This window comes from Canis lupus, chromosome 10 (genome assembly GCF_048164855.1).
Source record: "Canis lupus baileyi chromosome 10, mCanLup2.hap1, whole genome shotgun sequence".
Classification (NCBI taxonomy): Eukaryota; Metazoa; Chordata; class Mammalia; order Carnivora; family Canidae; genus Canis; species Canis lupus.
In genome coordinates, this window is record NC_132847.1 from 67,490,032 (window position 1) to 67,503,790 (window position 13,759).

Sequence of the window (13,759 nt, forward strand, 5' to 3'; positions counted from 1 at the left end):
TTACAGATGAAAACAAATTTTATTTCTTCATTGAACCAATTTGTGATCTTCACTTGTGACAACAGATCTTTCTTTTGGAAGATGGGTGCTTTTAAGATAGCTAATTTCCAGTAGAAAGTTTACAGGGTCAAATCAAACGGTTTTATAAGCAGGTGCCTCAAAATCCCTAGAAAAGAATTCAAGAAGGTTGCTTCCAAAGAGACATCCTAGACACAAAGTTGGATGAGATGATGCTTTAACCTACCAGAATGGAGAAATTCAGAATGAAATTAGGAAACCTTTCATTTCAATTAACTTCCTCTGATTTGAGTGTTCTAAGGCTTAAATCATAATCATTTCCTGTGATCTATCTTATGGGCCTAATTGCCTCAGCACCTGGATAAGAGCCAGGTCTTGATTTTACCAGCTTCCTTCAAGGACTAAGACTTACAGTATTAAAAAGAAAGAATGCTACTGGTCCCACTTGAATGGCTCAGTGTTAATAAACAAGAGAGGTATGGAAACCCTAAAAATCTATTATTTCAGAAGCCTGTCAAATTGTTATTTCCAAATTGAAGGAATGAAAAAGAAATGGTTCAATTCTTTGTCATATAAGCAGCTAAAGTTTAGTTTGATTAGACTTCTAACTGGTGACTGTGGTCTTTGTTATCCTTTGATTGTTTACTCATTCATCCATTCAAGCATTCATTGGGGGGGTCTCCTGTGGAGAACGTCAGTCCTACATTAGACAGGAACAGGAACACACACACACACACACTCACCAATTTCTGCCTTGTATACTGATTCTAAAACATGTGAGCAGCATAAATCAGCTACAATAAGCCAGTTTCCTGCCCTCAAAAACCTAGTTTTATGCTATCTTTGGTACCTGTAAGAAAATGAACAGCAAATGTCGTCAACGGATCATTGCACCTGACCATGTCATGGGGAATGTCTAAAAGTGTGCTCCCTGGTTAAATGCAATTATTATTGAAGAAGTTGGCTTGAGTTTTTCAGATAGGCTAATATGTTAAGCAAAGAAGGCATGGAGTGTATAAAGCCCTCAAGTATTTCCTAAAGAGTTTCTTGATTTCTGAGTAAACTCTAAAAGATATTACCAGTTCGCTTTGAAGGGTGATGGAAAAATTTTTTTCTTTTTTTTGCTTGAACGTACACAGAATTTCAGTAGTTTTCACTTTTATAACTTTTTTGGAAGTGAAATATCTTTTTGAGCTTGTAATGCCTTCATGCTATTTGTCTCTTTAGCAGGCATTTCACTATTCCTGAATTCAGTAGGGCTGTATATACTTTATGCTTGTCCTCAGACGTGTTTGTGGGTGACACAGTCTCTGTATCCCAGATCTTCAGATTAGCGTTCTTTCACCTGTATAGTTGAAAGCTCTGTTAGCTGGATACATTCATGAAAGACATTTCTCCTCTTTCAGGAATCTATAGATGTGACTTCACTCTTTTCTAGCTTCTAGTTTTGAAAATGACTGGTCATCTACTATAAGCCGGATTGCTTTCTCCTATAAGCAATTCGTGGCTTCTGTTTAGAAGGAAACTGAGGTTTTTCTCTTTATATCCCTGTCACCTGCATGGTGGAAATCCTATAAAATGGTGTGTTACTGAACACCTATTTCCAACTCTGCATTCAGGACTTTGAAATCAGTCGTGGAAGTCAGGCTGCAGGCAGACGATCTTTCTAAAGCAAAAAGCAGATCGTGCTACTCCAATGACGCTAATCCATCCGATGATTCTCTCCATTTACTGCACGGCAAAGTCCAAATTACCTCCCATGGCATGTAAGGCCTTTTATGACCCAGGCCTGATATCTGCAGCCTTGTCCATACACACTCCCCAAGTCAGCACTGAAACCTGTAGTTGCACTTTCAGGAAAGCACTACAACTGTTTGAGTTGGACCCTGATAAACGCTGGTCCTTCTTTATGAAATACTACCTCCCTTCCCACCCCCAAACTCCCACTCCACCCACACACTTACACCTTCAACTGGTTATTCCCGATTCATCCCTTACATTTAACTTAAAATTATTTACTCTAAAAACCTACCTAGTAAGCCTTGACCTGGGCCCCAGGATGTTCACAAGCATATCAGTCTTCTAACACTTCTTACATTCTATGATAATTATGGGCTTCCTAATTGTTTCCCAGCGAAATACTTTAACACAAAGACTTGTCATGTCTACCACAGTATCCTTGATACCCAACACCAATATGAACTTAACGAATATATTAATGTATGGATGAATGAGTGAATAAAAATTCCCCTGGCAATCAAATGGAAAGGGTAGAGATAAAACTGATGACAGAAGAAAAAGACAAAAAGAAGGAGATCCAGATTGATCATTTGAGTTTAAAGAGATAGCCGATGTCGCTCTAGGGAAGGCCACAGCAAACAGATCAGAAGCAATAAACAAGGAATAACAAAGCTATCCAGAAAGGAAGATATCATAAAATTCATAAAACAAAATTATTATTCAAACAATGCCATTTTTTTTGCGTTTTGAAAATAAATCTTACTAAGTCATCATGGATTATTCCCTAAATATGTCTGATTTTTTTTTAAAAAAAAAGATTTATTTGTTTGGGGGAGGGGGTGGAGACAGAGAGGGAGAGAGAGAGAGAGAGAATCCCAAGCAGACCTCCCACTGAGCATGGAGTCCAACACGGGGCTCAATCTCATGATCTGAGCCACAATCTTGAGTCAGAAACTTAACCAACTGAGTCACCCAGGTGCCGCAGGTCTGATATTTTTGATTAAAATATTACCCTTATATTTACTAATGAGATTATACTACCAATTTCACAAATTACATTATATTCCCTCACGGGTAAATATGGTTTGAACTGCCCTGCAAAATCCAGATATAAAAACAGTCACCTCTTCCTGTCTTTCAATGATTGCTCCTACTTTATTATTAGCAGGAAGTTCAGCTTTCCAATTTAAGCCCCCCACCCCACCCATCTTGGATTGATTAAAAAAAAAAAAAAAAAAAAACCTTCAGATGACTCAGTCCAAAGAAAGTCCGTTCAGCTTTCAAGCCAAACGTAAAGGAACCTGGGAAGTCAAAGTCCACCGTTGCTGTGATACCTGATGAGATGTGCTATTATTGCTGCTGTATGAATGCACTGCTGTGCTTTTCTTCCAGTTTCAGTGCCTGAGCTGATGGTCTTCCTGCCACAGCAGTGACCAAACTTGGTCTCCATGGGCTCTGAAACCACGTGCTACCCACTGGTGCTCAGGCCACAGAAACTGTGTCCACCCCTACATTAAGAAGTCATATATGGGCACCCCCTGAAATGTCTGCTTTTACAAGTGTCCCATTTCAAATAGTTTTAGGCATCTACTGCAATACAAGTTTTCTTTTGACTTTGTGATCTGTTACTATTCATATATTTCCTTTTTTTTAAAATATATTTCCTTATATCAACCACATAATTCTTTTACTATGTTGTAGCCAATTGGTAACATTTCATATAGGATTTTTGAAACCTACGTTCCTTAACTAGGTATGCACTTGTCTTTTGTGCTAATATTGCCAGGTTGTATTATTAATATTATAACTTTCTAAAATAGTTTGGTAGATTTTTCTCATATTGGAACATTTTATAAAATCTGGAAATTTTATCTCTTCTCGAGACCAAAAGAATGTATCCATAATTCTGTAAGAGTGACTTTTAAATTTCCTGGTTGACTACCTTCAGATTTTCTGATTTTTCAAATTTGGTAATACGGCCCTATCATTTTTCTAAAGATTAAAAAAATGTAACTGCATAATTACGTTACTGCATTTTTATTTCGATCTGTCATAACTCTTTTACCATTCCTAATTTCGTATGTTTGTGCCTTTCTTGTCTTTTAAAAATTAAAATTCCACTGATTAGACCACTTTATAAATATAAGATCAACTATTGACCTATTTTTAAAATCTAGCATTTGTGGTATGTGTAATTCTAACTTATTAATTTCTGCTTGTACATGGCTGTTACTTTCTCATCTATTTTTCTGTTCTCTGTAGTTTTGTTTCTTTTTCGAAGTCTTGAGTTAAATGTCTAGCTCATTCACTTTCATCCTTTTTATCTAATGAAAAGAGATAATTCTATGAGTTTACCACTGAGCACGGCTTTGGCCAAAGTTCATATACTCTATCAGAAGGTCGTTTTCTAATCTGTCACTATGGCTACTTTTTACTTTTTGAGTGAAAAGTTATTGAATTTTTTCTTTTTTATTTTGATGTCCTGTTGGATTTTACTTAGTCTACTGTTAATTGCATTTTAGTCAAAGAATTAATCAGTGTAATTTCTGCTTTTGAAATTAGAGATTTCCTTCCGTGCCATGACAAAAGACCATGTCTGCCAATATTCCACAAATATTTGAAACCAGGGTTTATTCCCTCTGTGTAGGGTTCAAAGTACACTGTCTGCTATTAGAACATTCTTGTCAATTATATTATCAAGGTACTCTGTATCCATGCTTTTGTCTTTACTCAGTCAATTAAAAGAATATAAAATATATATTAATAAGTTTGTTTTAATAGGTATACAGTGGACTTTGCACTCTACAGAGTGACATGAACATGGCATCTTTTGGTTTCCAGGGTAATGAAGATTTTACCTTGTTTTCATATTGCAGTGACCTTTTTAATAGGACTTTGGCAGGAGTTCAATTTTTATTTTTACTTTATTTTTGTTTTCTTAAAGATTTTATCTATCTCTTCATGAGAGACAAAGAGAGAGCGAGGCAGAGACACAGGCAGAGGGAGAAGCAGGCTCCCCGTTCCCCGATGTGGAACTCAATCCCAGGACCCCGGGATCACGACCTGAGCCAAAGGCAGACGCTCAACCACTGAGTCACCTAGGCACCTCAGGGGTTCAATTTTTAGATGAACCAACTTCTCATTTGTGTCCTAATATTTCCACTCTTCATCTTTTCTATTATTTTTGTTTTGTTTGTAAATCAAAAGTAAATGTGTAAAAAGCTCAGCTTTAGACAATCCTGACTCCAAATGCAATTTCATGAAATTATTTAATAACTTCATAATGTCTGTAACTGTTGTCAGGTCATAAACAACATGATACAGTGTAAAGATCACTAGCCCAGGATCTGCATTTGTCTTAGAAAGGAATAGTTCCTTTCTCTGGGCCTCATCCTTAAACTTCTGTAAGTTGCTTTTACTTACAACTGGATCTCTGGGTTCTTACACTTGGACTTTATAGATATATAGCCAGGGAGAACCTGACACATGAAACCATATTCTTAAAATTAAATTCAGTTGACTAAATTTGCTTGAGTTCAGCGAAGATTGCTTGAATGCAAAGATTGCTTCTTGAAAGTTTAAGAATGAATGAAAAGAACTCTGGTTTACTTACAGCATTCCCACCCATGACGTCCTCAAAGCCGAGTGTGGACATTCCAGACTTGCCTTCCTCTTCTTCCTCCTCCTTCTCTGTCTCACCTACGTACTCCATGACTGTAATAATCTCCATCATGTCCAGCTCTGCTATATTTGTACTTCTTACTGTAACTACTTTTTATTGCTGCCGAAGACGAAAACAATGGAAAAATAAGAAAAGGTGAGATTCTCATTTAAGCTGACCACATGTAGTAAGTAGCATTTTAAAACCTACAAATTGAATATTGGGGACAGGAGGAGGAATTTTTAGAACACTGCTCATCTCTTTATGACATCAGTTACCATGCTTTAAGATTAAGTGCCCCACCACAATCTTTAAAAATATCAATAACAAAAAAAAAATATCAATAACTTTTTGCCTGGATCACATGTCCTAAAGTTAATTTTTCACAGCAGATAACATCTAAACAGTAATTTGGAAGAATATGGCTATTCCTGTTCCCAGCTGCCCCCACCTCTTGGTCCTACTGCCATGCTAGATTGGATAGGAACAAAATTCCTAAGAAAAGGTGACTTCTGATTCCCAGATCAAATGAAATATCTCTTGCTCTAAAACTGAAGGGTCTTTGGCTGCCTTAGAATAATTTGTTTTGTTTCCTCCTAACATCGTACCCCTGTAAAACCCAAGCCTGAGTACAAAGATCCCACCTGATTGGTCTTCCCTGTCTTACCTACAGAGAATCGGCAGCAGTAACCCTCACTACTCTTCCTTCTGAGCTCTTGCTAGACAGACTTCATCCCAACCCCATGTACCAGAGGATGCCACTCCTTCTGAATCCCAAATTGCTCAGCCTGGAGTATCCGAGGAATAACATCGAATATGTGAGAGATATTGGAGAGGGAGCATTTGGAAGGGTCTTTCAAGCAAGGTAAAGTTACCCATGTGAAAAATCTTTCCACCGAAATACGTATTATCTGAAAAGTTACCAGACCACTGCCTTGATGCCTATGCTGTATGTATGATAATTATTATCAAATAATTCTTCACATCATTAACCCCAGTTTACTGACCACTATACTTTGAATCTTAATAATTTTTCCTCCCTGATGAAAAATAGGGCTGGACAGAAGGAGAGAATCTTCGTTTGTGTAGTGTTCAAACTACATGCGATTAGCAAAGTTTAAGGAGATTCCTTTTTCAGAAAATAATTTTATCATACATTTTAATCATAATTTCTTGCTTTGTTTTTGGCAAATAATTGTAAATTTTACTTCTCTTCCATTTTCTATGCTATATTCTCCACTTTGTTTAAAATTTACTTTGAACTAGTATTTCTACTGAAGGATTCAGAGCCTCACATGTGTAGATATGAAATAGATGTCCACAGAACGGCAAAACAGAAATGGGGGGAAAATAACACAAAAATGCCAGAAAACAAGGAGCTCAAGGAAAGAGTCATATAAGGGCCAATGCTAGCTAGCCTGTTTATTTCCTCTGTGTGAAGTGGAAGGAAATACCCTTTCTGCATGGATGTGGCTCACAGACACACAGTTGGGCCAGAGAACATGGACTTGGTTTTTAATCACCAACCGTCGCATTGTCCTGGTGTTCTTGGGCAGGACACAACCTTACCACCACTCGTAGTGGCCCTGGTACGGAGGTTACATGTAGGATTAATGAAAATCCTACACAAGTATTTCTGGGGAACCAAATAAATATATGCAAGGCATCATTTTAGGCTTCAGAAGGAAATAAAGATGAGTAAGCCATGGTCCCTGCCTTCGAGGAATTTAGATTCTGGCCAGAGATTAAGGGTTTAGGACAGTAATGATCATCTCATTGGGTCTGTGTACTTTAGAATTCCTGAAATGTACGAAGAATGCATTTTTAAAACCATCTGTGTTGAACATAGCCCCACTGATTTTGATTCACTGGAATCAAGGAGTTTTAAGTACAATCTACTATTGGTATCTTTCTTTGATTCCATGGCTTTGGGAAAGGCTGCACTAGTGGAGGGAATGTGTATGGATGTGGGTGGATTCACGTGGGCACGTATGATGTTCTTGATCTTTGATTTCTTTCTAAATAAATGTATCTCTAGGGCTCCGGGCTTACTTCCCTATGAACCTTTCACCATGGTGGCAGTGAAGATGCTCAAAGAAGAAGCCTCAGCAGACATGCAAGCTGACTTCCAGAGGGAGGCAGCCCTCATGGCAGAGTTTGATAACCCCAACATTGTGAAACTCTTAGGTATGGAACTAGAGGTGGCGAAATGTATTGCATCCCCAAAACAGAGTCTTTCCAAGTTCCCCTCCTTCCTCCCGCTCTTGTGCTTTTTCCCTTCACTTCTTCATCAGAAAGACACCTCTGTTCCTTCCCATGTAATATTTTCTGCACCGGGGAGTGGAACACTGCATGGAATAAGCTCAATTCAAAAATTTGGTTTTTTAAAAACTTCTCAGAAAAATATGCTGTCATTTCTTTAATCTTCTCTCTAGCATCTATACATACACTGATTGCCAAATCCCTGGAATTAAAAACCGACCCCCACACTTGATGCGATGAGCACCGGGTGTTATTCTATATGTTGGCAAATTGGACACCAATAAAAAATAAATTTAAAAATAAAAAAAACAAAAACAAAAAACCCAGCCCCCAGATCAATAGGCCAAGATAATTAGCATTCACTATTTCTCTTCCTTTTTGAACGGAGACTTCTAATTTTTGCCTGAAACAACGATAACAGATCTGATCATCTATTTTCCCAGCACCGTGAAATTGTGCCCAAACGATCTAATCTTTCAAGGTATCCCATTTCCCTCTCGAAGATAGCAACAATCTAAGATTTGCAAATAGCAAGAATTTAAGATTCTCGCGCCGGGATGTCCTCCTGGCACTAAATCCGAGGCTCTATTCATAATATTAACTTTTTTTTTTTTTTTTGTCTTTCTGGAACGAACATTGTAAATCCTAAATTTTGCAATGTTTTACCGAGTGCTTCACCTAAGATCCCGGATTGTTTGCCATGCTTTCCGCGTTTCAGACCGCATCTTCCTTATCACCCTTCTCTGCAGAAGTAGCAGAAACCCAGAGCATCGCAGGCTCAAGGCAGCCCCCCCCCCCCCATTCACTAGATCGCTCCCCAAACCTTTCTTGAGCGCTGGCCAGTGCCAGACACCTGGGAGAGGGGAGGGGAGGGGATTTACAAAAGGATAAGACGCGATTTCTGCTTTCAAAGAGCTAACAGGTTGCAAGGACGGTCGTCACAGGCTGGCAGGGGGCAGGCCACCGAGAGGCGGGAAAGGCGGCGGGTGGTGGGGAGCGCAGGAGGGGGAGAGGCGAATGGGAGACGCCCCCCCCACACACTCACCCCGGGACAAACGGGGTGAGGGCCGGGCTGCGATGCTGTCAGCAGAAATCTGGGCGCCCCCCCCCCCGCCCAGGTGAGGGTTCCCGACCTGGCCAGGTGCGGTCGGGGGGCTCCGGCCGGAGGGCCCGCTGCCCCCCCGCCCCCCCAACGAGGCCGCGCTCTCTCGGGTTGCAGGCGTGTGCGCCGTCGGGAAGCCCATGTGCCTGCTCTTCGAGTACATGGCCTACGGCGACCTCAACGAGTTCCTCCGCAGCCGGTCCCCGCACGCGGCGCCGCGCAGCCCCGGGCCCCCGCCCGCCCCGGGCCGCCCCCCGCCGCCGCCGCCGCCGCCGCCGCTGTCGTGCGCGCAGCAGCTGGGCATCGCGCGGCAGGTGGCGGCCGGCATGGCCTACCTGGCCGAGCGCAAGTTCGTGCACCGCGACCTGGCCACGCGCAACTGCCTGGTGGGCGACGGCATGGTGGTCAAGATCGCCGACTTCGGCCTGTCCAGGAACATCTACTCGGCCGACTACTACAAGGCCAACGAAAACGACGCCATCCCCATCCGCTGGATGCCCCCCGAGTCCATCTTCTACAACCGCTACACCACCGAGTCGGACGTGTGGGCCTACGGCGTGGTGCTCTGGGAGATCTTCTCCTACGGCCTGCAGCCCTACTACGGCCTGGCGCACGAGGAGGTCATCCGCTACGTGCGCGCCGGCCGCACCCTGGCCCGGCCCGCCCGCTGCCCGCTCGAGCTCTACAACCTCATGCGCCTGTGCTGGAGCCCGCTGCCCGCCGACCGGCCCGGCTTCCCCGGCATCCACCGCATCCTGCAGCGCATGTGCGACGCGGCCGACGCCGCGGACCGGGCCCGGGGGGCGGAGGCCGAGGCTGAGGCCGAGGCCCAGGGGGGCGAGGGGGGCGCGGGGGGCGCGGGGGCCGGGGGGGCCGAGGGCGCCGAGGGGAGCGCCTGAGGCCGGGGGAGGGGGGCGCAGAAACTCGCAGAGCCCCGCAGCCCTGTCCCCCACCCCCACAGCCCTGCACCCCACACCCCATCACTCCACCCCCACATCCCTAGCCCTCCACCCCCGTATTCCACCCCCACCCCCGTATCCCCCAACACCACCCCTATATCCCCCCACCCCCATCCCACATCCCAGCCCTCCATCCCCACATCCCTATCCCCCACCCCACCTTCGACACCACCCCTACAACCCCACCCCACATCCCACCCCCACCTACACATCCCTAGCCTTCCATCCCCACATCCCACCACCACCCCCATATTCACCACCACCACCTCATCCCCATCACTCCCCTCTACCTCCACATCCCTATCCTCCACCCCCGGATCTCCCAACACCACCCCTATATCCCCCACCCCCATCCCACATCCCAGCCCTCCATCCCCACATCCCTGCCCCCCACCCCTGCATCCCCTGATACCACCCCTACAACCCCCCACCCCCACCCGCACAGCCCTACCCCTCCACCACCCCCATCCCTCCACCCCACATCCCCAACACCCCCATTCCTACCCTTCCACCCCCATCCCGTCCCCCATCCCCCCACTACTTCCCCCCACCCCTGGGGCCCCAGATGGGAAGCCACGTTAGCAGACACGCGAGCTCGCAGCCCCTGGTGTCCCCACGACGGCACAGGCGGCGCAGACCGCCCCGGGGACCCACCCGGGACCCACCCGGGACCCACCCACCCAAAGTCAAGCTCGGAAAGGCAGACGGAGGGTGCGGTTCCGCCAAGCATGCCACGCCCCTGGGTCCCCGGAACTCCGGGCCGCAGACCCCTGGGTCCCCGACCTGCGGCGTCGGATCCAGAGCTTCGTGTTTCAGTTACCTCCTGGCCGTGGTGAGAGCCTGTGACTTTCCGGAGACCTGCAGGGACGGTGCAGCGCTGCGAAGGGAAAACCATTCATTGTCTCCCCACCTGAAGACGGGTGCTGGGGTCTAGTTTTCTTTTTTTTTTTTTAATTGAATTTTAAAAACACACATTTATGCATAATTTTATATTTGTTTGCATTCTACAGAGTTGTGCTTATACCTTACAGATAGGGGGCTTCTAAGGAATAAAATGAGAAATCAGTAAGGCTATGTTCTTACTGTGATTCCAGTTTCCTTCCCTGTCTTGGTGCTGCTTCTCCTGTGGAAGATTTTCCTTCGTGTGCGCTTGTCATAAATTTAATCTGCTTCTTTTATTCCTACAGGTTTTCTGAAAAAAAAAAAATGTTTCTGTCTCACTGATTTTTTTTTCTTTGAAATTTTTATTGGTATCTTTTCCTTTGCTTTAATTTTATCTCTTTCCCTTTCCAGGACTTTTTGTCCTTTTCTGGTTATGTAACTTTTTTTTTTTCTTTTTACCTCATATATACAATGAGGAACCTGGCAGACATAACTTTTAGAGTAACATGTACACTGCTATGTATATATAATCTTTGCAGAGTAATACCATTTTCTTCTATACTTGCTTCTGAAGCTACGCATATCAAATTTGTCATCCATTAATTTATTGCCACAGTCTATTAAATCTCTTAATCCACAGTTTACGAGATGTCACAAGTCGGTCTTGTGGCTCCGAGTTATTTGAAGCTTGATGTTTTTGTGCATTCTGACATTTTCTACTGCTAGAAACCAATTCCATGCACAGTAGAGTTAATATAGTGTTGTTTTTTGACTTTTTGCAGGGCTATTAACCCAATCTTGTTACATTTTGATTCTTAAAAAAGAAAAAACAAAAAATCCTCTCTGGAACTCAGGTCCCTGGTGCACTATTTTTCAAAGGACCTCCACATGATATATCTTTTTCTAAGGTCAACGTGAATAATATGAATTTATTTCTGAAATGGCATGAACCCAAATTCTCCTGAAAAGCAAATAAACAGGGAAGGGAAAATTACAATCTACTGTAGACCAACTTACTTTAATTCAAAGTAATTGGGGGTTAGGACAATGGAGAAATGGTCTAAATTCCTAAAAGCAGATTTTCAACCGTCTGCTCGAAGAATCCACCTAAAATCTCCAAATGGGCCTTCATGCGACAATACCTCATCTTTGCTCGAAAACCTGCCATTTCTTGTTCCTAGCCCCTCCAGGCAACCAAGACAAAAACATAGGGATTACCCTGGACTTTCCCTTCTCCTTGCCCCCTGACATTCAATCCATTTCACTTTCTAAAACCCTCCTGCTCCTATCCTTTTGCTCTTGAGTCAATGGCCCATTAAACTCAGACTCTATCACAACCTTCCTTCCATTTAGGGCCCCAGCAGATTCCATGGCTTCGACAATATGAGGACATGCTTATTCACAGTTCCCATTCATCCAGAGAAAAGTCACAATTTAGGACTGAGACCCAGAGAGGTGCTTTAGATGAAAAGTCTTGATTGTAAGTCCACAATTAAGACAATCATGCAAAGGGCTCGTTGGAGAATAAGGTTGCAGCATGTGCCCAAGACAAAAGGCTGAGAGGCCAACAGAGCAGAAAAGCGAGAGAGGGCCAGGATCCCGCGTGGATCTTTCGTGTCGATATCCATGGCATACTGTATGTGGTTCACACGTGTGTGTCATAGAGGCTCTGCAAACTTCTAAAATGTCTTTAGGTTTCCCCAGCTGTGAAAGTTTTATTATATATATAAAAAAAGACACGTGGCTTGTGCTGCAGGAATCATGCTGCCCCTCACAGCCACGTGTCCATAGCCTTTCTACCATCTGCCAGTTTGAGCGCCTCTGGTTTTCTTCCTACCGCTGAAAAACTGCCCTTTACCTTTCCAGGCTCTTCCTCACAGCTTCCAGAGCCTCATGGATTCTCTGTGTGTTTTTTAGGCTCTGATAATCAAGATCACAAAGCAAATAAATCATAAAGATAGCAGGAAATTGAGTGAGTAAGCCAGTCAATAATATGGAAACCACTCAATCTTATTAAATACTTAGAGTAACTGAAAACTAAAACAAGCAGAAATCCCATTATAATATGGGAGGAAGAAAAATAATACTATCAGCCAGTATTGACTGACTGTTTACCGTATATACTCTGAGGCCTCTAAACAGATTAATTGTAATTGTACAATATCCCTGTGATGTCAGTACTATCGCTATGCCCATTTTTAGGTGAAGACACAGGCAAAGGGAGATTGTGTAATTGACCCAAGCACACAGAGCAATAGAGCCTAGTTCGTGACCAAAAGAGGCTGAGCTCGCAGTCACCATACTGTGATGCTTCCTATGAGTATAGACGGCACAAGGGAATCTAGATGGCTCTGTGGAGGGGGTTTGTAATCTCCATGTGAAGTGCATCAAAGCACACACTATACGCCTTATGCTGTTAACTTCCTCTCTAAGTCTTGAACAGCAAACAACAGAAGAATATTCTGAAGTTGCAGATTTAACCAAAAAGGTAAAAATAAATGGCATGTTTATTTTTTTGTTGTTGTTGGTTCTAAGTACGTTTTCAAGTTATGTAAGGTTATTTCCTCCACAGTCACAGTAAGGTTCTGTATCTCAGGAACAGACCCATTACTTACCAGTACCATTTTCTTTGTTAAATATAGATCCTTCCCACTGTAAAATCACTGTATAAATTCACAAGGAGAGACGAGAGAAACACAGTACCATTGTTACCAGGTGCTGGAACAGGCACCAACAAGCCATTTTGGGTGGTTCAATATCAAATGTGACAAGAGCACCAGAGCGTTCCATGTGGCACCAAAAGAACACATTCCCTTGGTTTGTGATAAAGCAGAAAAAGAACACTTCTTTCCACATCGCAGTATTCTATAAACTGTTCCATGTCCTTAACTATTCTTCTAAAAGTCCAATTTAATTTCTGAATGATACTCCAATTTATGGCTATACCATAATGTAGTGAATTTAGTTTTGAACATTTGAGTTTTTTCTAATTTTCACTATTATGAACAATATTGTAATGGTCATCCTCATTTGCACATGTCCATAATTAACTCTTCATGGAAATTCTGAGAAAGGGAATGTCTAGGCCAAATGGCATGCATGGCATTAAGGCTTCTGTTAATGTATTATCATGTT

At 43.1% G+C, this 13,759-nt stretch overlaps 1 protein-coding gene across 1 annotated transcript in view; it reads left to right on the top strand.

The window, feature by feature from the left end:
- The window catches only part of MUSK (muscle associated receptor tyrosine kinase), an 89,406-nt gene extending 79,724 nt beyond the window's left edge, over nucleotides 1-9,682 (top strand). Inside the window, exons 12-15 of the mRNA XM_072840348.1 lie at nucleotides 5,374-5,575; nucleotides 6,093-6,284; nucleotides 7,458-7,606; nucleotides 8,901-9,682. Of these exons, the coding sequence (XP_072696449.1) occupies nucleotides 5,374-5,575; nucleotides 6,093-6,284; nucleotides 7,458-7,606; nucleotides 8,901-9,682 (1,325 nt within the window). The remainder of the gene's footprint in view (nucleotides 1-5,373; nucleotides 5,576-6,092; nucleotides 6,285-7,457; nucleotides 7,607-8,900) is intronic.
- The last annotated feature ends 4,077 nt before the right edge of the window (nucleotides 9,683-13,759 follow it).